This window comes from Agelaius phoeniceus, chromosome 18, assembly GCF_051311805.1.
Source record: "Agelaius phoeniceus isolate bAgePho1 chromosome 18, bAgePho1.hap1, whole genome shotgun sequence".
NCBI classification, from domain to species: domain Eukaryota; kingdom Metazoa; phylum Chordata; class Aves; order Passeriformes; family Icteridae; genus Agelaius; species Agelaius phoeniceus.
In genome coordinates, this window is record NC_135282.1 from 11,944,470 (window position 1) to 11,967,954 (window position 23,485).

The window sequence follows — 23,485 nt, forward strand, 5'->3', positions numbered from 1 at the left end:
ACTGGAGGATCTGTTGCTCTTTTTCTTGTGAAAAGGCTTGGGTACTTGAGCTGGGAGCTTGTGAACTAGACAAATTACAAACTGGAACCTTTCCAGGGGTTTAGAACTTTCAGATTTAGAAGAGCACTGTAAGAATTTTTCAGTTTCTCAGCCAGAGCAGGGAGAGGTGCTGTGCACCCCCTTCCCTTCCCCTGCAGCACCGCTCAGGCTCTTGAGCACCTGCACCCAGCACTGATATGCTGCAGATACAGCTCATGGAGTCTTGAGTTCAAACTCCTTCAGTGCAAAGGAATCTGAAATGTTAAGGGAGTGGGGAAAAGGAGCATGAAAGTGGCTCTGCACAGGTAAATAGTCAGAGAAGTCTTTGAGCTTCAAAGTGCTCCCATGCCCACACTCTGAGAGATCATTGAGAAGAGTGTTGATCTCAGCAGTGTGCAGCACCATTAGCAGCATGGGTTCACTTTGCTCCTTTATTCATGGTTCACTTGATCCATTAGTCCTATCTGAACTTCAAAGATCTTTTCATGTGCCTCCTGGAAATGTTCCTTCCTTAAGTTTTTCTCCAGTTTGCTGACTGCACTGCACAGCCCACATAACCAAAGAGGTATTTTTATCTGCCTGTGTTATAGGGCATTTGATTGATTATTCCTGGCTCCAGGCTAGTTCTTCTAGCACTGTATTTTCATTTGACTCCATCACCTCAAAGACCATTTTTCCTGCCCTTATCTTCTCTGTCAACATTTTGGAAACAGGAATAAGACAGAAAAAAAATGCTTAAAGTTTTGCAGTTTATTTCTTAATCATTTAGAAGAAGTCTCAGGATGTCTTTCTGTTTTTTTCAATATTCCTTCTATTTTGTGTGTTACAGCTTCATTTTATTCCAGAAATCACAGGTTCTCACTTATTTCCAAATAGCCCTGGCAAGAGTTGGGGAAGTTGAATAAAACACGTTCAATTAAGCTGACAGAGGAGATGTAATCCCTCTCCCTTTTCAGGGTGAAAGGGGAGTATTCACTCAACAGACCTTGTACCAAAGCAAGCAAAACTCTTGCACAACCTTTTGGATTTTTGGAGGCAGCTCCCAGGGCTTTCCATCTAGGAACTGGAACCAATTACAAGATCCAATGACACAAAGCAACAAAATACAGAGGTAGAGGGGTAGCAGAAGGCAAAGTACAAGGATGAGCAGCCTTATCTCCATGATTTAGAGCAAAGAACAAGGCAGATTTATCTGTTTTATAACTCTGTGGCCATCCAAGGAGTTACCCTAGGCAGGTGCTTTGTCCTGTGGGCAAAATGCCACTGGTCACTGCATACATGCCATGCAGAAACTATGGGAAAAACAATTTAAAATCCTCTCCTGTCATCATGACCAGGCTGGAGTGAGGCAAGTGCATTTATCCTTTGTGAAACAGCAGTGCAGGAGCACCAGAGAGCCAGCTCTGAACATAGCTCCAGCTTGGTTTTGAAGCAGCCTTCCTTGCAGGAGTGCACAATTTAAGGAACTTGTGCCTCATTCCAACAAGCAGAAAATTGGCTCAAGACTCTTACGTGGAGTTTTTGTGCTACAAGTATAGTAAATAAAAAAGTTTAAAAAAGACACTTTATTTGCCTTGGCTTGTGCAATGGTTTGCATGCAGAGTAGCCCTGTCTGGAGATTCTGCAGGGACATGTGTGGCACAAAAGGCTCTGCCCTTAAGTCCATTTTGAGATCTGTCAAGATTAGCACCCCACAAAATAGACTCTTGATTTTGATTGTTTCTCTGCTCTGCCTATACTTGAACAGAAAGTGTGAGAAATATTTATGATGCTGGAAGAAGTTTGCTCTTTGCAAGAAAGGGAAAAGCTGAAAGTCAGCAGAGCTACACAGGTGCCAGGAGCAGAGTGCAGTGAGGCTGGGCAGCCTTGGCAAGGCAGCAAAGGCACCTCTTTGATTTCAGGGGTGCAGAGCAGCCCAGCTGGGAGCGTGGTGAAACTGCAGTGTGGGGAAGGAAGGAAGTGGTACAACGTAAACACCTCCTGGGCTCAGCACTCTGGCAGCTGCAGCAGGGCAGGCTGGCAGGCACTGCTGCTCAGGCACCAGGCACTCCTAGGGCCAGCACAGAGCTGCTGTCATTGCCTTTGCTCACTGGCATGCAACAGGCCCTTCTCAACAAATGGACCAACAAAACATCAGGTAGGAAGAATTCAAATAGCCCTGCATGCGTCAGCACGGAAAGGGACAGAGTTTGAGGGCAAATGTGCCTTTTCATCACTGATATTGAGGATTTCCTGCAGGTTGGAAGGATGGAAAGGAAAGGCACCAGCCTGCTCCTATAGCTCAGCCTGCAGGCATGTGCAATGCTGACTGTGGTTCGTGTGGCCCTTTGAACTAAGGGCAGGTTTGCTCAGAAAACAAACAGAAAAGCCAGCTGGCTGATTCCCCAAAAACAGCAGATCCAACTGAAAAGATGTGTGAGACTTTGAGCAGCTACATGCACCACTTCTGGGCACTGCAATAACTTGACTTGCATTCAGACATCTCACACCCAGCTTAGTGTGCAGCCTTCCCCATGGATGGTGTAACCAGCAGCAGAGACAAACAGACCTCCAGGTACAAACACAGCTTAACAAGGAGGGCAGAAAAACAATTCTGCAAACTGGAACCCTCCTCATGGAGGCCTGCACCTGGAAATGGGAGCTCACAGGGACAGGAGAACCGGAAAGCAGGAATGGCACAAAGGGACACAGGCTGTGGCTACGGAGGGTGCTGCACAGGTGTGGTGATGACGTGATGTCCACTTCCTCCCAAATCCTGATTACAAACCCAAACAGAGCTACAACCCCTGGCAAATGCAGGCCTTGGCTTTATGGAGGATCTGAGGAGACTGAAGAGCAGTGGAGCATTAACTGTGTATGGGACATTCCCCAGCTCATGTACTGAGCTCTCTGCTCACACAGGGCTAGCCCAGCCACAGCAGCACTCTGTGCCAGCAGCCTGGCCAGAATGGTTTCTGCTGTGCTGACAAACCACTCTGGGAGAGGGACGGGGCCTGATGTGGTTTGCAGAGAGAACCGTGTGGTTTGCAGCAGCTTGACCAAGAAAAGCAGCTTTTTCCACTGTGCAGGTTGTTCTTTGTCGAGTGCAGCATGAGTCTCTGGGCGAGGAGCTTTATTGACTCTGTCCTTGCCGAAGCTGGAGGCAGCCCTTGGTGCCAGCACAGCTCCCTGCCCTGGGCACTGTGGCCCTTTGCTCTCACAGGGGATGCAGCAGCATCTAGTGGCCAGCTGCTCCAAGGGCCCTGGCAGGGCTCCCACCAGGGGTTGGGTCCTGACCCGTCTCTTTCCTAAAGAGCAAAAATCTTCCAGCACTGTTTCCACTTGGCAAAGTGAAAACCATCTGCTACAGTGTTTTTTCCTTGCTTCGGACACACCCGTTCTGCCATACCCTCAGGAAACCTTTGCTTTGGCCTGGAAAGCTCAGAGCAGAGGTGGGAGGGCAGCTCTGGTGCCCCTGTTCCCAAACAGACTGAACCACCTCAGCTCTGAAACACATCCAGTGGTGCTGGAGCATGAAAGAAAAGCCTGCAGCGCTACAGTTCCCCTGCTGCAGTGGACAAGAGGGAAAAGCTGCTCATGGCAGTCTAAGATGGATTTTTCTTCCCTTCTAAGTTGCAGAAAGGCTGTGAATGAAGGGAAGTGCATTTTGTGGAATGGTGTTTATGATTTTTAGAAGAAATGCTGAAAGACTACAATAAGCCTTTAGAAGAATAATCCATTTTATTAGAGCACAACCTTCTAATTCTGCTTTAGGAGCTGCTGCTTGAAATTCTCCAGCAACTCAGGTGCAAACTGGTCAGCGGTCAAGTTCTTAACGTTCATAATCTCCTGGTGGGCTTCCAGGAAGAGCTCCTTCCCCACAGCCTCTTCCACCCGCCCGCGCCACGCCGCTAACGCCGGCCTCTCCTCAAACAGGGCATAGCCAGCACACACGGGCTGCAGAGACACAGACAGACACAGAGTGAGGCACACAGGGCACAGCCAGCACACACAGGGGCTGCAGAGACACAGACAGACTCCAGTGAGGCACACAGGGCACAGCCAGCACACACAGGGGCTGCAGAGACACAGACAGACACAGAGTGAGGCACACAGGGCACAGCCAGCACACACGGGCTGCAGAGACACAGACAGACACAGAGTGAGGCACACAGGGCACAGCCAGCACACACAGGGGCTGCAGAGACACAGACAGACACAGAGTGAGGCACACAGGGCATAGCCAGCACACACAGACCCCAGTGAGGCACACAGGGCATAGCCAGCACACACAGGGCACAGCCAGCACACACAGACCCCAGTGAGGCAAACAGGGCACAGCCAGCACACACACGGGCTGCAGAGACACACAGAGCACCCAAATGAGGCAAACAGGGCACAGCCAGCACACAGGGGCTGCAGAGACACAGACAGACCCCAGTGAGGCACACAGGGCACAGCCAGCACACAGGGGCTGCAGAGACACAGACAGACCCCAGTGAGGCACACAGGGCACAGCCAGCACACACAGACAGAGTGAGGCTCACAGGGCACAGCCAGCACACAGGGGCTGCAGAGACACAGACAGACCCCAGAGTGAGGCACACAGGGCATAGCCAACACACACTGGGGCTGCAGAGACACAGACAGACCCCAGAGTGAGGCACACAGGGCATCTGCCAGGGATGGACCCCGTGGAAATGGATGTGCTTCTGGCTCAAGGCAGCAGACACTCATGGCATCAGGTGGAGCTCACCTCTGGCTCTTGGGTCATAGGAGGCAAGTGGTGACACCTCAGCAGCTGCTGTGCCTTGGGACATGCAGCCAAGAGCTCTGCCATGGCTGACCCCAGAATGGTCCAACACAGAACATGGAAGTCCATGCACACCAGCACAGCTCTTCCAAATATCTGTACTTTCCTGTCTAGTTTGTAATGTATCTTTCTTTCCTGACGAATGCTGTCCATATTTCTATAGAAAGAGCTGTTTCATCAAAGTAGGTTTTCCCCAGTAAACTTAATTGTGATCAAAGTCAAAAAGGAGCAAGATTTAACGCCAGGGAAGATCTGCCAGTACAGAGCTGGGGGTGCAGCAGCCCCCCTGGCCTGGCCTGGCCACAGCCCAGCTCCCATCCAGCAGTGCTGGGGTTGCTGCTCACCTGCATGAGCTCCACCAGTGCTACCAGGTCTGCCAGGGAGACCTCACTGCCTGCAATGAAGGGCTTGTCCTGCAAGAACTTCTCCTCAAACTGCTTCAGGGCAACGTTCAGCTCCTCAGTGGCAAATTCCAGTTTCTCTGGAGGAAGCGGCTGGCCTGTGATGAGAGGCAGCAGCACCTGGCAGGGAGAAGAAACAACTGGCTTTTTATGTGTTTCCTTCCAAATGTACTCATCACACTCTCACTGCCACCTTCTGAGGATCCCTCACCAGCCATGCATGGGAATAACCAGAGCTGCTCATCAGCCTTGCCAGGTTTACATTAATGTCAGTCCTTACTTCCTGCCTCTCCTTGTCTGCTGCCTGGAAATCTGAAAATTCAGCCACAAGAGTCTCCTCTCAAAGTGATGCCTTGAGAAGGCTGGCCTAGAACAGAGACCAGACAGAGCTGAAGAATAAAGTAGGGATTTGTTAAAAGGCCTCAATGGATCAACCTTGGGCAGCACAAGAGCCCAGCCAGGGCTGCACCCAAGATGAACCAAAATGGTCACAAAATGGACAGCTGGTCACAGTGTCTCTCACTTTTATAAGTTCTGCTCCATTTGCATATTGGAGTTCACTGTCCAATTACAGCTCCAGCCCATGCAGTCCCATCCTTTGTGTTTTTCTCTCTTCAGCCCATGTTGTTTGTGCTCTTGGGCCTGAGATTTGGATCATTTGTCTTTGGTCCCCATCAAGAGAAGGAATTGTTTTGTCTCCCTGCTCTGTGCAGAGAGCTCACCATCCCCTAACATGAAACCCAGACCCACACACTAAAGCAGAACAGAATCTGGAAAATATAAAAGCTAAACCTGAGGCATCAAAGAGAAGACTGTATCATCTGCCAGCACCTGCATTTTGTTCTGCAGAGGGAGATTGTCTCTTTCCATGAAGCTGGGCAGCCAGCACTGAGCTGTCTGGGGGAGCTCTCACCCACTGCATTTACCCTGGATTTACCTTTGCCTGCAGCAGGAAGGATCCAGCCTACTTCACTTAGGCTCATTTCAGCAGCCAAGTCACTTTTGTTCCTATCTCTCACTTGGTTTGTACATTTGCTGAGAAAGGCCCTGCAGACAGGCAGGCCATTTCCCTCACAGCCCTTAGCACCTCATTTTTGATGTACAATGGTTTTACCTTGCTTAAGAACAGCTTGCTCCCCTTGGCACGGATGTTGACGTGCTGCCAGGCCAGGTACTCATCAACCCTGGCCCTTTTCTGCAGGTCAGCTGGGTACCAGTGATCAGGAGTCTTGAATTTCCCAACCAGGTACAGGAGGATTGCAATGCTGCCCAGAGAGCAAGACAGACAGTGAGCTGTTCATCTGAGATTAAAGCACCTCATCCTTTCTTTTCCCCCAGATTTTGCACTGCTGGACAAGCAGCCACACAAACCTGATGGGAGCCAGGCAGAAGTGCAGCAGGGCACAGCACAGGAGAGAGTTTGTGCTGCTGCCTGTGGACCACAATCTAATACAAGTAATTGCCCAGTTTTGAGCAAATAGAAGCTGCAGAATGAGTTTATACCAAATCTGAGCTTCACATTGCCTGGCCATCCAGCTTTATGCCAGATTTCCTGCACTGGCCTACAGTCTCCAGCTGCAGGCAGAGAGCAGGACACCTGGACAGGTATTTAAGCTCAGAAACAATGCCTACAAAGCAGCAAAGTAGCTCCAAGCAGCAGCTTTTTCTACTGTTACTGCTGCTCAAGTTGCTTCATAAGCAACTTATGCTTACATAAGATAGCTTCTCTTGAAACACAGATTTGTTAGGTACAAGTGGAACAAAGGAGAGGAGGGAGACAAAAACCAGTCTGGACTGGAGTGCCAGCAGAACCCTGGCAGAACCCAAGCACTGGATAAACAACACTGCAGCAGGGATTGAGCTTATTGGAGCCTCACCTCTCTGCTAAGGTGAAAGAGCCATCCCTGAGTGCAGGCACCTTCATCAGGACGTTCACCTTCCGGAACTCCTCTGTCTTGTGCTGCCCTGAGCAGGGAAAGGAGAAGTTTTGCTTGGCAGGGATACTCAGGACCTGTTGTAAACACCTGAGGAGTTTGTGGGGACTGTCCAGCTTCAAGTTCCTGTTTCTGATTGTACAAATTGAGTCTTGTATCAAGTTTGTAAGCAATGAGTGAGTGCTGCAGGGTGAGTAGGGGGCTAGCCCTGTGCTATCAGCTTTCCTGCTGATCATTGCCTGCATGCCAGACCCACCTATGGCCCAAGGGCAGCATGGTTAGGAGTCCTTTCATACCATCAGCACTTGACAGCCTGGGGCTCTATCCACTACAAGCTTGTGCCTGGAAGTACCTGTCCTGTACAAAGCCAGGGAGCCCCAAGCACCTTGGAGGAAAGGGATCTCACTAACCCTTTCCCCCAAGGAAGGGAGGACAGTGAGAAAGCAGATAGATACCTTTTTCTGGAAGATAATGTAATTTATATTCAACTATACTTTCTAAAGTCCACAGATGAAAATAAATTCCTGTGATTCCATGTAAGTACTTCATTACAGATGAAGTTTCAATTAGCTCCTGTGCATCTTGCAATCTTCTGTAAGAGCAAATATGGATTTGAGGCTCCTTTTAAGGTATCTTGTAGGACCTCCCCAAAAGGTAGGCAGAGTGAACCTGACAGGAGAAGGTGCTTTGCTCATCTGAGGTCTCAGTGTACTCCATTCTGTCAGAAACCAGTCCCAGAAGCCTTGTTCTATGTGACTTGTTTGTGACAGCCTTTTCCACCCACTCACGGCTGCCTGGGTGTTCAAGCCTCTCTAATGTGTAACCAACCTTGTGCCCCATCCTGCTGTGTGAGCCACCTGAGAATCTGTGTGCCAGAGGAGATGCTCTGGAAGCAAATTTAGCTTTTCTCTCCTTGGCAAACCTGATTTGTGACTATTCCCCTGTCACTTGGCTCACAGCCCACTTTCCCTACCCCTCTCAGAAAGATGAAGTGTGCAGATTCCAGGTCTTCAGGTGTCCTTTGAATGCCAGGTGATCCCTACCCATTCTCACTCCTTCTACCCCCTTCATTGACACCTGCCCTGCTGGGGGCTGAGAGCTTTTCTGGGGCATCCCATTTAAGGCACCAGCTCAGTTCTGAGTCTCAGCTCCCTCACCTTGTCCTTACAAACTGTGCAGTGATCCTCCCCCACTGTGGCACCCAGTGCAGGTACCTGGAGAGCTTCCCCAGGGCATGGGAGGTGCACTCTGCAGGAATGGGATGAGATGCACCCAAATCACCCATCTCAAATCCAAAAGCAGATTCCCAAAGGGCACAGAGCATTGGGAATCTGTGATTTAATTCCCTTTCCTTCACTTCCCCTATCTTTGAGTTTCAGTTGTTCCTTTTTCTTTGGTGCTCTCATTCCTTGCCTTTGTTTCCTCTCCTTTGCTCCAGTGTCTCACCACAACAATTAATTTATTGGGAAAGAAGGGGAAGGACACAAGATGAGCCAGCCCCCAGCTACAAAGAATTGCAAAAGCTTTTGCTATGAGACAAGTGGGAGGAAAGCCACAGTAAAGGTACAACCAACACACAGCTCAGGTACAGGGGAACACCCAAAGACTCAACCACAACATGTCTGGGGTTTCTCTCAGGTTGGAGTCTCTTTTGTTCCTTCCCCAATTTCAGCTCCAGGAGTCTTCTCATCTTTCATTGTTTTTAAGCATTACTTACTGAGTAATGCATAAAAAGACCTTGATTTCAAATCCATCAGATATCTGGGGAGGTTGAAGGATAGGGTTTACCAGCTTCAATTACAAAGAAAGAAGATACAGATCTTTGGATCTCCTTTGGTGAAAAGACACCTTTGGACAGGCTCCTACCAGTTATCAGTTGGTTTGAACCCAACCAAACCACCTCCCTTCACTTCTCAGTGTTCACACTACTGCCAGCTGCACTGTCTCGCTCCACAGCCTTCTCAAGCTGGTCCTCAACCCTCCCAAAATAACCAGACCACAAACCACAGGAGCCAGTGGAGCCCCCCGAGGGGCAGCCCTACCCCTGCCCTGTCCTGCCCCACCTGCCCGTGGGGACAGCTGAAGCTGGTGCATGACAGCCCCCGAGGGGGGAACCCCTGCCACAGGGGAAGGGCTGCTCTCAGCAGCTGCTCCTGCTCACCAGAGCACACGTTTTTCTAAGCTGAATTCCTGAGCAAGAGCCACACACCTCGGCGGTCCTCACCCATACACCAATGTCCCATCTCTGCAGCTTTTTGTTTCCCATATGAATGGGGAATGCCCCAGACCTGGCACATCCTGAGCGTTTCTCAGAAAAGCGTCTCTGTTTTTCAGAGGCCCATTTTGTGCTGGGTGGGGTCGATTTCAAAGATATCACATGCCTTGGCAGAGTCCTGTTTGCTGCAGAGGAGCACAGGCACTGAAATCAGCACTTAAACGACACGATTGCAGAATTTGGTATGGTTTTTGTGTAGGCACCAGGAACCCCCTGCAGCAGGAGAGCCACCCCATCCTCCCTCAGCGTCTCACACGTGGGGACGGTGAGTACCCTCCTGCTTCCACCCGCGGGCTGGGATCCAGCGGGCAAACCCCCGGGAGTGGCCAAGGGAGCAGCGGGACCCCGCACAGCCGGGGCTGGGACAGGCTGGGACAGCCCCAAAACCCAGAGCTGGGACAGGCTGGGACAGGCTGGGACACTGCAAAGCCGGGGCTGGGACAGGCTGGGACACTGCAAAGCCGGGGCTGGGACAGGCTGGGACAGCCCCAAAACCCAGAGCTGGGACAGGCTGGGACAGCGCAAAGCCGGGGCTGGGACAGCCCCAAAACCCAGAGCTGGGACAGGCTGGGACAGCCCCAAAGCCGGGGCTGGGACTGCCTGGGACATCCGCACAGCCGGGGCTGGGACAGGCTGGGACACGGCAAACCTGGGGCTGGGACTGAGCAGAGGGACACCCCCAAAGCCCAGAGCTGGGACTGCCTGGGACATCTGCACAGCCGGGGCTGGGACACTGCAAAGCCAGGGCTGGGACACCCCCAAAACCCAGAGCTGGGACAGGCTGGGACACGGCAAACCTGGGGCTGGGACTGAGCAGAGGGACACCCGCAAAGCCGGGGCTGGGACAGGCTGGGACAGCGCAAAGCCGGGGCTGGGACAGGCTGGGACAGCGCCAAAGCCCAGAGCTGGGACAGCGCAAAGCCGGGGCTGGGACAGGCTGGGACAGCGCAAAGCCGGGGCTGGGACAGGCTGGGACAGCCCCAAAGCCCAGAGCTGGGACAGCCCCAAAGCCCAGAGCTGGGACAGCGCAAAGCCGGGGCTGGGACAGCCCCAAAGCCCAGGGCTGGGACAGCGCAAAGCCGGGGCTGGGACAGGCTGGGACAGCGCAAAGCCGGGGCTGGGACAGGCTGGGACAGCCCCAAAGCCCAGAGCTGGGACAGCGCAAAGCCGGGGCTGGGACAGGCTGGGACAGCGCAAAGCCGGGGCTGGGACAGGCTGGGACAGCCGCAAAGCCGGGGCTGGGACAGCCCGGGACACAGCGGTGCCCCCGCCCCGCTCACCCTTGGCCAGCTGCACCCGCTTGAACTCGAAGGGGATGTTGTTGCTCCGGGCGAAGATGTAGAGCGCCCGGCAGGGCTGCGAGAGCAGGTCCAGGTACAGCTCCAGCCCCATCGTGTCGCTGTCGCTGTCGCTGCCGCCCACGGCCGGTCCTGTTAAACGCGGCCCGCCCGGTCCCGCCGCACCGGGCCCGCCCCAGGCAGGGCGGGGCAGCAGCGCCCGGCGCTCCCAGCGGGGCGGGGCCGGACCCACGGGACAGGGCCCGGAGCTCAGCCGGGCTCCGCACCTTGCAGCCCGTGGCTTGTCCCGATGAGTGCCCTTAGCGAGACAGAAAGCGCAGCCCGGCTGAGGGGGTGTGAGAGGCGCATCCTGGTTCTGCCCCTGGGAGCTCACAGCTCTTGCACAAGAGGATTTCCCAGTCCTGTGACTCCAGCAGCTGCCCAGACACCCGTGCTATGGAAAAACAGCTGGAGAGCAAGCAGGCACGGCAGAACACACACTGCTTCACTGCTATAAAACAACCTTGCTCCTCACAAGATTCAACCACCAGTCCCAAACCCCATTTCTTCAAGATTCCCAGCTTTCAATCATTTACTGCTAATGCTGGTGTATGTTTATTTTGCTTTGCAAAACAATAAACCAGAGCTGGAGCCAATCATGAAGGAAAAGCAACCCTTGGAGAGTAGTTGCAGGCCACAGATACATGGCAGCTCTAAGCCTTCTGCCAGGACAGCTAAAAATACCATGACATGTGTCAAATACAGACTTATGGACTGCAGTGACACCAGCTGGCTCCAGGACATTCATATTCCATATCAGACATTTCAGTCTGCATTAATATCAATCTACACTTAACAATACCTGCTGTTACCTCTGGTGTAGAACATTGGAGGGAAACAACATAGACAAGAAAAGGACAAGGCACAGGGCTATAACAGTGAAAAGTCCTTTAAGCAATATCTCCATCCCTAATCATAAAATACTGTGAGTTGGAAGGGACCCACAAAGATCATAAAGTCCAATTCCTGAGCCCAGGAATCTTTATTAGACACTGTTTTAAAAATATATATAATATTTATTTAATATTTACTTAAAAGTTGGAGTCACTGCACCTGGAGCAGCTCTTCAAACACATTTCTGCTTTAGGCACTGCACAGGTGCTTATGCATCTGCAGACACACAGAACCATTGTCCCAGGGCAGGAGTGAGGGCCCAGCCCTCACCACTGGAGCACAGCAGTTCCATCAGGCCACGCTCAGGCTGGTGGTAATTTACACATGCCAGCAGGATATGATGCAAAGTCCTCTTCAAGACAATCTTTATCTCAAAATTTATCTTTTTTTCTTTTTTTTTAAACCAGCAACTGAACTCTGTTCACAGTGTCCTTGAAAGAGGAATAAGGCAATAGCTGACATGAGATATGATAAGGTTGAGGAACTGAGGGGCCATGACTCAGTGCTGGGAGCAGCCATGGCCTGTCCCACGCAGCAGCTTCAGTGCCACCTCAGCCAGCTCAGCTTCCACTCCTCAGGCTCGCTTCTGTGCTCGCTCACTCTGTTCAAAATTAAAGTTGAGAAGGTGACTGAAGATGCCCCTGTCCCAGAGTCACACAGAAGGGACTTCAGGGAGGAACAGGACTCTATAATAAATTTATTAATAAACCTTTCTGTCCCAGTTCTCAAACATTCCTAGTCTACAACTCAAAATCATAATTTTTCAGGGCCAAGTATTTACGAGTTCTCAGATTAGAGAGCAGAACACTTTGCCCAAATCATGCAGCACAAAGTCTATTTAGGATCCCTAGTCCACCCATCTGGCAAGGTAAATGCTACCCTGCTTTTGTCTCAAAGTTCTCAACTTCACACTGGTGTACAAAAAAGGGCCTGCAGATAGCTGTACATTACAGTCTTAAACTCTGTAATGATAAAAGGTTTAATCTCTGCACTTTGCTTGCAGTCCTCTGGGTAGCTTAATCACAGAATTATGAGGTTGGAAGAGACCTCTAAGATCAAAAATCCCAGCTACAAAATCCCAGCTGTAAAAATCCCAGCTACAGAGGTAAAGAGAAGGGCAGAATAGAAAAAATCACCAAAAATCAGAATTGTTTTGGTTGACTCCACCCATTTACCTGGCACTGCCAGGCCTACCACTAAATCACACGCCCAAGTGCCACATGTACACATCCTTTAAACCCCTCCAGGAATGCTGCCTAACTTTGAGAGAAAACCTTTCTCCCCTCCCCAGCCTTTCAGAGTATTCCATAACAATGCACCCACCAAAGCTGCCTTCACCAGTGCTGAACTGGTGCTATCACAGATGGAGGAAAGGATCCTGGACTCCAACACTCGTGCTAAGCATGAATTGCAACAAAAAAAATCCAACTGCAACTTGCACAGCTTGTTTTCTTCCCCATTTCAATTACCTTGACTGTCTTCTCAAGCTTACACAGAGCTCCCTCATATTGCTGCACCAGTGGCTTCAGGGAGTTGCCCTTCACTGGGTGTTTCTGGATATCCTGGATGCCAGCATCCCTCAGCATCCGCAGGAAGCGCCGCTCCTGCACGAGACAGACACTGCAGCTGAGACACCCCCAGCCCAGCAGCTACAAAATCAGCACATTTGGGAACATCTGCTTACTCAGGAAATAACTGAAGTTTCCAAGCACAAAGCTCAGCTGACTGGAAAAGGTGGGAAGTAGTAGGAACTTTATGATCTTTATGCCCCTGCGTGCATCCTTATCAAATAAATCCCACACTGTGGTGGTGTTCCCAGGGGTCCCAGGATGAGGGAAGAGATGAGGATCTGACTCCATGTTTCAGAAGGCTGATTTACTATTTTATGATATATATTATACTAAAAGAAAATGATGTATTAAAACTATACTAAAAGAACAGAAGAAAGGATTTCATCAGAAGGCTTGAAAGGAATAGAAAGGAATGGAATGATAATAAAATCTTGTGACTGACCAGAGAGTCTGAGACAACTGGACTGTGATTGGCCATCAATTAAGAAACAACCACATGAGACCAATCCCAGATGCACCTGTTGCATTCCACAGCAGCAGATAATCAGTTTACATTTTGCTCCTGAGGCTTCTCAGCTTCTCAGGAGAAAAAATCCTAACAAAAGGATTTTTCATAAAATATGTGACACCACACCAAAGACATACCTGAATTCTAAGGACCAAGCTGAAAGCAACACCTGCTTCTCCTGCACGAGCTGTTCTTCCAACCCTGAAAACAGAGAAAGGAGCTTCAAGTCAGGTTAGCCCCACAGTCACTGCCATTATCAACTCCAAGATTTTGATGCTGAAATTCTCCAGTTTTAAGAAACTCTGATTGCAAGCAATGCTAGGCTTAATTTTTGCTAGAAAACTATTTGCATATTAAAGTAAAAAGAAAAGGTAAAAGCCCTTTTAAGTGCATGTCACCTTTGCTAAATATTTCAAAGTAAAGCATGCTCAGACACCTTCCTCTTGTTCCTGCTGTCTTACCGGTGAATGTAGGTCCTGATGAACTGGGGTGCATCGTAGTTGATCACATAATTCACTCCTTTCACATCAATCCCTCGGGCTGTGGCATCTGTGCTGATTAACCTGTTTGTAAATGTATGTTTAGTCCTTTTCAGGTAACATCTCAGGCACTACACACACAAATAAAACACCAGTGAGCACAGCACAGCTCTTGCTGATCTCTGCCTCTGAGGCTGGCAGCAGCACTGCAAGTCACCCCTTATTGCCACTGCCCTTGTGAGCTGCCCACAGAGCTCTGAGCATCACTACAGCCTTGTCACCCTCTGCTGAGCATGAAAAGTTACTGGGTGTTCCCAGGTTCCCCAAGCATGCCAGACACCTCCCAGCTCATACAAATCTCTAAGGAATCTGAACATTCCATACAAGCACAGAACACACAAATAGTGAGGTGAGAAATTCCAGTAATCAAGAAGGAATTCATACACCAGGTTTGGATAAAAAGAACACCCAGAAAATGAGTTTTCACCTTTTCCTCAGAGACATTGCACAGACACAATGTCATATAGCTACCAAAACCACAATGCAAATCACAGACATGAGTAGAAGTAGAGCTGTATGCCAGTCTGAGCAGGGATTGCCTCAGCAGGAAGCTGTAACACTAAATACAGTTTCAGCACCAACATCCATTTCCACCCTACAAGCACCAGATGCCCAGCACAAAAATTAAACTCCAGATTTGCAAACCTGTGTGTTTTGGGCAACTCTATGAACACACATTTGTATTTATTGCTTGTTATAAAACAATACTAGAAATTCAGACTGCAGCTAGAGTAGAACAAGCTGAGTTACATGAAGGATAAACAATTCAAAGCCACAAACCCAGGTCTCATACCCCTTCTGCAACAAACTCCTGCATGTTTTAGAAGACCTCAAGTAACTGTGTCCCACCTGTCCCACCCTGGACCCAACTGTGTCCCTTTTCTGTTTAGCTTTTTACACTGCAAACAGCCTGTGCTGGAAAACATACAGGAAACTAGTTTAAGATGCTCACAGTTGTATTTTTCCTTGTTCAAACTCCTTCATGGTTCTCTTTCTCTCATTTGGAGTTAACCGAGAAGAAAACTCTGCCACCGTGATGCCACCAAAAGCTTGAACCAGCAGGAACAACCTGCAGGTAAACAAGAGAGAAACTGTCACTTCTTCATCTCTGAAAGATCCCTTGACACATCCCTACCAGTGATCTCATTCATGTTTACCTGTGAGAGGCTTCCCTGGAGTTGGTGAAGCACAACACACGGGTGAATTTCATTTTCAGCATGAAATACAAGAGCAGCAAAGGCTTGGAGTTCAGGTCACAAGGCACATAACATTGCTGTCAACAGGGAAGGAGTTCAGAGACAAAAATCACTTCTTGCCAAAACTACCCTGAAACCCACAGCCTGTCCATGACCTACACAGGCTTGGATGTTTTATAGCTGACTAACAGCAGCAAAACCAGAGCCCATAATGCAATCCCCTTTAGAACAAACAGGCTGGCAGATCCAACACGAGTGGAGCCAGGAGAGCTGAGTTGTTCTAATGCTCTTACACCTCCACAGCAAGTAACAGCATGCACTGCCCTCCTCCCTACAGGCTGGCCTGTGCATACATGTCTTGAAATGAATGTTACACATATGGACAATTGATAGGGGCTACTACATTATTATGATTTCCTAGTTCCCATTGCTGCTAAATTTAATTCCACATGAAAACAGATTAATTTAAAAAATAATCAAATCTTAGCCAAATGAACATTAAGTAATGAGAAAACAAACATGCAAAGGTACAGCTCTCTGGGTCATATATACTCCCAAAGCCACTTTTGCAAGGAAACACAGGGAAGACACACTTGTTTTAGGGTAAAACCACTAGACAGTTCAGAATTAAATGAATCTTCAAGCATAACTTATTAAAAAGAATTCACATCATACCGACAGCCCCTCTGGGAGCGTGTATTTATTATTGGTACTTTGTTCAGTTTCTATTCCATCTCTATTTTTCTCGGAATACACAGATGTGAAGAGACGAGGCTGGAATAAATCCAGCTGCTGCAATTTCTCTGGGTCCTGGGTCAGTGTGGCTGAAAACAGCAGCTTCTGTAGGGGTATCTGAGGAGAGCAGGAACTGAAAGAAACAGCACACAGAAACTGGGCTTTGAGGATGGGGCAAAGGAGCTTCACCCCAATGCCTTCATATGATGTAAGGGAAGCAATCAATGCTTTGATGCTCTTTTCTTGCCCTGGGCCTTTCCTGTAGGCTCTTTTCCACCTTTTTTTTTATGGTGGAGTTCACAGACAGAACTGATGAGCATTCTCAGTCAAGTGCACAACCCCAATCCATTACTGCTGCACAAGTCCCTGCACCCTGCTTACCCCTGTTCTCATTCTAGTCATGTCCTTCCTTGGCCATTCACCTCAGTTTCTGACACATCTCTGCCACTGCTGTACAAAAACAGCAGCTGCAGATAGTTAACTGCAAGAGTTTTCCTCCAAATCCATTACTCAGCTGTGCCAGAAGGCATTGCTATAGTTACTGTGCAAATGAATCACAGATTTGCAATATTTGTGCTTTCTTTTGATGCTCCTTTAGTCTACATAAGGAAAGCCTGGAGAACACAATACTTAATCTGGCATCAGCTGTTCACTGCCTTATTTTGGTAGACATTTCTCAGAGGAATCCAGCTTTGAGACTCTGTGTGGCAGGGCAGTGACATCCAAGTGCTATCAGTTCAAAGAAATGCACTCTGCAACTTACCTGGCTGCTGTTAAAGGCCCTGGCTTGGTTCTCTGGAAAAGCATGCTGGAGCCAGAGTGATTTTCTCCTTGGAATGCAGCTTTGACAATTTGGTTCAGACAGTTCTGGTGCATGTCATCAATCATACGGTCAGCTTCATCCACGACCTGAGTTCACAAGGATGAAAACCACCACTTGTTAAATACTGGCAGCTTTTATTTGCCTTTATATCTGTAACCAGTGAGCCAGAAGGCAAGATAATGGAAGCTTCTAGTCAACAGAATTGCTTTCCTTGCCCATCCTTACTCCAAGTTTGCAAGAGCCTAAGAGAGAAGGGGAAGTGGGTGGATGCTTGGGTGTCACGAGTTGGAATCAAACATCTCATCTTGTGACTGCTCCCTCCTCAATCTGGAGTGCAGACAGGCCCACACACAGCTCCAACAGAGAGGTATTTATGCTGCACACAAGAAGCAAGCAGGAATTAGTGCTGCAGCAGACACTGCTCTCAGATGGGAGAGCTGTGGTGACTCACCAGGAAGCGAAGCTGTGTCAGGCTGAAGCCTGGGGTCTGGTTGATGTGATCCGTGAGCCTCCCTGGCGTGGCCACCACAATGTCAGCCAGGCTGCAGTAGCCTGTCACTCTGAAAGGACAAGCAGCCCATCAGGAAGTCTCTCTCCTCACAATAAAGCCTGTAGCACAGACCCTAAGGTTTTCCTACCCCTCAATTAACTGAGGAATAACAAAATTCACAAGTGGAGTTGACACTGGAGAGCATGCAGGGGTAGTGGTAGACACCAAACACCACTCTACACTGTGCTGCCTTACTTTAAACAGAAAGTGTCACTCTTCATTGCTCTTCAAAAGAGTTTAAATGCAGAAAAACTCCACACAGTCATAGGTACCCATGGGCACAAGGTAAACATTTGCATTCTGAGCATTTGCTGGTGAAGAACCCCAAAAATCCAGTGAAACATTACAATCACAAAACAGGGGTAGTAACAAGCACTGTGACAAAGACAGAACCACCAGAGTCCAACATAGAAACCCATTATCCAAAACCATGATAGCCAAAGCCATGACAGTCCAGCATATAAACCCATTATCCAAAACCATGATAGCCAAAGCCATGATAGTCCAGCATATAAACCCATTATCCAAAACCATGATAGCCAAAGCCATGATAGTCCAGCATATAAACCCATTATCCAAAACCATGATAGCCAAAGCCATGATAGTCCAGCATATAAACCCATTATCCAAAACCACAATAAAAACCTGATGCTGTGCTGCAACAGTCCATATCTTGACCCCACCTTGATAACATTAATTAGCATGCAATCTCTATAAACCTTGTCAAAATACCTTTTCACCTACTTTTTCTGGACAAGCATCTCCTGCTCCTTTGCAAAAGATTTCTGGCCAGTAATCAAAACAACCTTCAGACCTGTCCCGTCAGTGTAAACGTTGAACACTTTACTCACCTGCAAAGAGGTTGAGAGGCTTTGTCAGCTGCAGGAAGTACTTCCCATCCCATGAACAGCATCAAACCTCTGGCAGGTCTTAGCCTGCTCCACAGAACAGCCAAAGGACTGGCTGCACAGCCTGCCCCTCAGCCCAGCTCTGCTCAGACACAGTCAGGAGTCACATACCTGCTGTGCCAGTTCTTTGGTGGGCAGAACAACCAGAGCTCGGACGTGGCAAACCACTCGATCTAACAGAACCTGCCAAAACAGAGGCCCAGTGAGTCCCTGACAGAACAGGGCAGAACAGGGTTCTTGGGCCTAACCTAGTGAGAGAAGATGGTAAAAAACATAAAACATTCTCCCAGTTTTATGTTTCCATTTTTCTCCCTCCACCCTCCCAACTCCTCATGCTGTGCCTGCTGTCTGAGGAAAGGAGTGGGAAGCTGACAAGAAGCTCCCTCAGACAGCTCTGAGCTGCCAATCTGCTGCCTTATGCCCACAAATCCCTTGGCTTTTCCACCTGCTTTGAAGTTCAGGCTTTGCCTGAACAAAAGTGTCATAGACACATTCTATGAAAAATCTTTTCTTTAAGATTTTTTCTCCTGAGAAGCTGAGAGGCCTCAGGAACAAAATGTAACCAATGGTTATCTGCTGCTGTGGAATGCAACAGGTGCATCTGGGATTGGTCTCATGTGGTTGTTTCTTAACTTATGGCCAATCACAGTCCAGCTGTCCAGACTGTCTCAGTCAGTCACAAGCTTTTGATATAATTCTTTTTTCTATTCTTAGCTAACCTTCTGATGAAATGCTTTCTTCTATTCTTTTAGTATAGTTTTAATATAACATATATCATGAAATAATAATACAATATAAATTCTGAAATATAGAGCCAACATTCTTGTCTCTTCCCTCATCCTAAGACCCCTGTAAACACCACCACACAAAAGCAATGCCAGCATTTCCTCAGAGCTACTTCCCTGTCCATGGACTCACCTGCACGATGGGGATGACAAAGGCCAGGGTTTTCCCACTGCCTGTGGGGGCTGACACACAGATGTCCTTGGGGCGGAACCCGCCCCGGCCCAGCAGGTACCCATGGGCTGCACTCTGCAGGATGGCAGGAATCACCTCTGCCTGGACTGAGCAAAACCACAAATACACACTGTATGCTTCCCCAACTCACCAAGAGCTGAAAATGTTATACAAAAGCAGAGCTGAACATGTTATGTAAAAGCATATGCTTCACCAACTCACCAAGAGCTGAAAATGTTACATAAAAGCATCTCCAATTCACTGTCATAAAACTCCCTCCAATCACACCACTCTACATAACCTCACCCTCACTAAACCCTACACTCCTAACTATCCTGGCTATCATCTCAGCAGCCCTGGGAGGACAAACAGGACTCAACCAAACACAAACTGAAAAATCCTAGCCTTTTCTTCCATCTCCCACCTAGGCTGAATAGCAATCATCATCATCTACAACCCTAAAGTCACCCTCCTCAGATTCTACCTATACACTATAATAACTGCAATACATATATATATATATATAATATATATGTATACATATATATATTGCAGTTTTATATATATACACTGTGTGCTGGCTTCCCAGCATGACCCTGATAGGCCTCAGACACAGCCTAAGTCTCCAGGACTAAGGTCACCCTCTATCCTTGTCCTTGCATCCAGCTCTCCTTTCTTCTTATTTAAGAACAGTGCATTTCTGCACTGGTTTTGCAAACAGATACACTGTTTGCAAAACTGGCAAAATAACAGAAAACAAACAGATTTCTCTTTTTGTTTGGATATTTTTGTAGTGCTTTAATGAGCTGAACGAGTTCCCAGAAAGCTCTGATCAGCAGCAGAGACAGTGGAAAGGAAGGAGCTAAAGCACAAGCTTCCACAAGGAGGAAAACTGTCACAAACATGTTTTATGAAAAATCCTTTCCTTAGGATTTTTTCTCCTGAGAAGCTGAGAGGCCTCAGGAACAAAATGTAAACATTGATTATCTGCTGCTGTGGAATGCAATAGGTGCATCTGTGATTGGGCTCATGTGCTTGTTTTTAATTAATGGCCAATCACAGTCTGGTGGTTTCAGACTCTCTTAGTCAGTCACAAGCTTTTGTTATCATTCCTTTTCTATTCTTAGCTAACCTTCTGATAAAATCCTTCCTTCTATTCTTTTAGTATAGTTTAATATAATATATATCATAAAATAATAAATCAAGCCTTCTGAAACATGGGAGTCAGATCCTCATCTTTTCCCTCTTCCTGGGACCCCTGTGAACACCACCACAGAAAACTGTGAGGACACAAGTAAGATTTCCCTCTTTGGGCAGCTCTGAGCCATCACTCCAAGCTGTATTTAGGAGCAGGTAAGAGACTTTTACTCAGCCCAGACAAAGCTTTGAGAAAGAAGGGTTAAATCTCCTACAATCACTTTCATGCACTACATTTTGTCCTGCATTTTACTTCACTGCCTACACAAAACACACAGCACCAGACTGCAGGAACTCTTTAAGTCCCTTTAGAAAGAAACAAAAGCACTGGGAAGGCACCTGGAAAAAAGGAGTCTATTCCATTCATCTGCAGCTTTCTCAGCAGCCTGGGGTGGATTCCTGGCACATCCCTGACTGGACACAGATTCTCCCTGATGTGCTTCTGCACCCGCCGGGGCTCAGCAAGCCACTGAGGCAAGAAGGGCTGGACCTGAGGTGAAAGGAGAATATAGCATACCATATGTAAAATAAACTTGTAAAAAGCATTCTTTTCTTATCCATCACCAAAATTCAGTCAGGCTGCTTACCTTCTGCACTGGCTTTGCTTCATAGTCTCCAAGAATCATCATACTGGAGGGAGCACAATCTGCTCCTTCCCCTGAGGCTACTAAGGGCACCTCCTCCTCCCCTTTTTCACTGCTCTCTTTCTTCTCTGTTTCATCTTCTTGTGTTTCCTCATCTGTTTTCCTCCTCTTATTAGATTTCTTTTTTAAGTTGTTTCTGTTGTCCTGTTGTTTGATGTCTTCTTCTTCAGAATCTGGAATTTGGGTGACAGCAATATAAAGCTACAGGTCAGAGCACACCACAGAAAAGGGATTTGGCAATGTTACAACACAGGACTTAAGCAACAACTTGCAAGCTCTTTTTTCCAAAAGCCAAGTGTAGAGGACAAACATTTCTTTGCTGGTATAGACACAAGACTGAGGTGATGTGATGTGCTCCCCTCCTGCCCTTACACCAAACTGATCCTCAAAGTTCACAGTATGGGGCCTTCCCTTAAAAAAAACAAAGTGGGAACATATTAAGGAGATGAAAACAAAACCAGGTAAACTGGGCAAGGTACTCAAAGAGCAACTCGTGTCCACTTTCCTGTGTAAACTGTCAGCCACAATGAACTGAAATCCTGCAGCCTCACTTTATGCTCACCTGCTTCAGTCCCCTCTTGCTGCACTTTCGATTTTCTTCTATTTGCTTTCTTCTTCTTTGTGGGGCTGCTGCCATCTGCTGACTCCTCAGTACCAGCCCTTTCTTCCGAAGGGCTGCGGGGCTGTTTTGTCTTTAGCTTTTTCTGTCTATGCTCACTGGGCTGCTCCTCACTCTCCCTTTTCCTCTTCCCCTTTCCTTCTCGGGGCTCCCCCTCGGGGCTCAGCCCGGGCTCCCCTGGCCCTTCCCTTCCCTGCGGCGGCGCCTCTCGCTGCTTCTTCTGCTGCCGAGCCCTGGCCTGCTGCTGCAGCCGCTCCAGCAGGACCCGCGCCCGGTTCTCGGCCTCCGCCTCCTCCTTGTGCTCATCCTCCTCGCCGTACCTGCAACAGCCCACACAAAAACCCCCTCAGGCACTGCCCGCACAGAGCTTCGGACACGCTCCCCCGGCCCGAGCCTGAGGCAGCAGATGAAACAGCGAGACCCGGGGCAGGGTCAGGGTCCGGGTGTAGGAGGGGAGCAGGGAGGAGAACAGGAGCAGGGAGGAGAACGGGAGGAGGGAGCGGGGCCATGCCCGCCGTACCTGCGGATACAGAACAGCGCCATGGCCACGCCGCGCCACGCCGGCGCACACGGATGACGTCATCGCGCCCAGCGAGGGAACCCTGCACAAGGCGCGGGGCGAGCGCGCCCCCTGCCGGCCGGGGGTGGAATGGGGGGGGCAGCGCCGCGCGTGCGCACAGAGGGGCCCTGAGGAGAGGGCGGGAAAGCGCTGAGGGGAGGGAGAGCAGCGGCAGAGCCGGGAGCATCGGGGCGGGACCGGCTGGAACTGGGCGCAGCACCGGCGAGGGACGGGCTGGGACACGGCACAGCACCGGCGAGGAATGGACTGGAAAAGGGCACAGTATCAATGCAGGACACAGCTCAGTACCTGTGAGGGACAGCACAGCATTCATGTGGGACAGAGCACAGCACCTGTGAGGGACACAGCTCAGCCCCTGTGTGGGAGAGGCTGGCATAGCACAGCATCTGTGAGGGACGGGGCAGTATAGAGGCTATATATATAGCACCAGTGAGGGATGGGCTGGCACAGCATCTGTGAGGGACACAGCTCAGCACCTGAGGGACAGGCTGGCACAGCACCAGCGAGGGATGGATTGGAAAAGGGCACAGCATCAGTGCGGGACACAGCTCAGCACCTGTGAGGGACAGCCCAGCGCCTGTGTGGGACAGAGCACAGCACCTGTGAGGGACACAGCTCATCACTGGCAAGGGACAGGCTGGGACAGGGCACAGCACCTGTGAGGGACAGGGCAGTATAGAGGCTATATATATAGCACCAGTGAGGGATGGGCTGGCACAGCATCTGTGAGGGACACAGCTCAGCACCTGTGAGGGACAGCACAGCATCTGTGTGGGACAGAGCACAGCACAGCGAGGGACAGGCTGGCAGGGCACACCAAAGCTCCCCACACTGCTGCAGGCCCCTGCAGAGCTCCTACAGCACTGAGGGCCATCCCCACTGCCTGGAGCGGGCAGTGTAGCAATGTATCAGCATTTCCCCTCAGCGAGCAAAAGCACTCCTTCCCTGCTCATTTGGCCACTCACAGGTGGCACATCCTCAGAGGA

The 23,485-nt window shown here is 49.3% G+C and overlaps 2 protein-coding genes across 2 annotated transcripts; both read right to left on the bottom strand.

Moving 5' to 3' along the window:
• Positions 1-3,734: 3,734 nt before the first annotated feature.
• On the bottom strand, positions 3,735-11,172 carry LOC129128478 (glutathione S-transferase theta-1-like). Its single transcript, XM_054645806.2, has 5 exons — positions 10,722-11,172; positions 7,110-7,197; positions 6,347-6,497; positions 5,176-5,352; positions 3,735-3,975 (listed from the first exon to the last, which is right to left on the bottom strand). The coding sequence occupies exons 1-5, from the start codon at positions 10,831-10,833 to the stop codon at positions 3,778-3,780; spliced, it is 726 nt and encodes a 241-aa protein (XP_054501781.1). The 5' UTR covers positions 10,834-11,172; the 3' UTR covers positions 3,735-3,777.
• Positions 11,173-11,306: 134 nt separating this feature from the next.
• On the bottom strand, positions 11,307-22,495 carry DDX51 (DEAD-box helicase 51). Its single transcript, XM_054645619.2, has 16 exons — positions 22,440-22,495; positions 21,863-22,239; positions 21,244-21,473; positions 20,996-21,146; positions 19,421-19,566; positions 18,614-18,685; positions 18,339-18,445; positions 17,496-17,604; positions 16,985-17,130; positions 16,162-16,354; positions 15,448-15,563; positions 15,243-15,359; positions 14,213-14,314; positions 13,889-13,952; positions 13,142-13,276; positions 11,307-12,273 (listed from the first exon to the last, which is right to left on the bottom strand). The coding sequence occupies exons 1-16, from the start codon at positions 22,460-22,462 to the stop codon at positions 12,247-12,249; spliced, it is 2,115 nt and encodes a 704-aa protein (XP_054501594.2). The 5' UTR covers positions 22,463-22,495; the 3' UTR covers positions 11,307-12,246.
• Between the last annotated feature and the right edge of the window lie 990 nt (positions 22,496-23,485).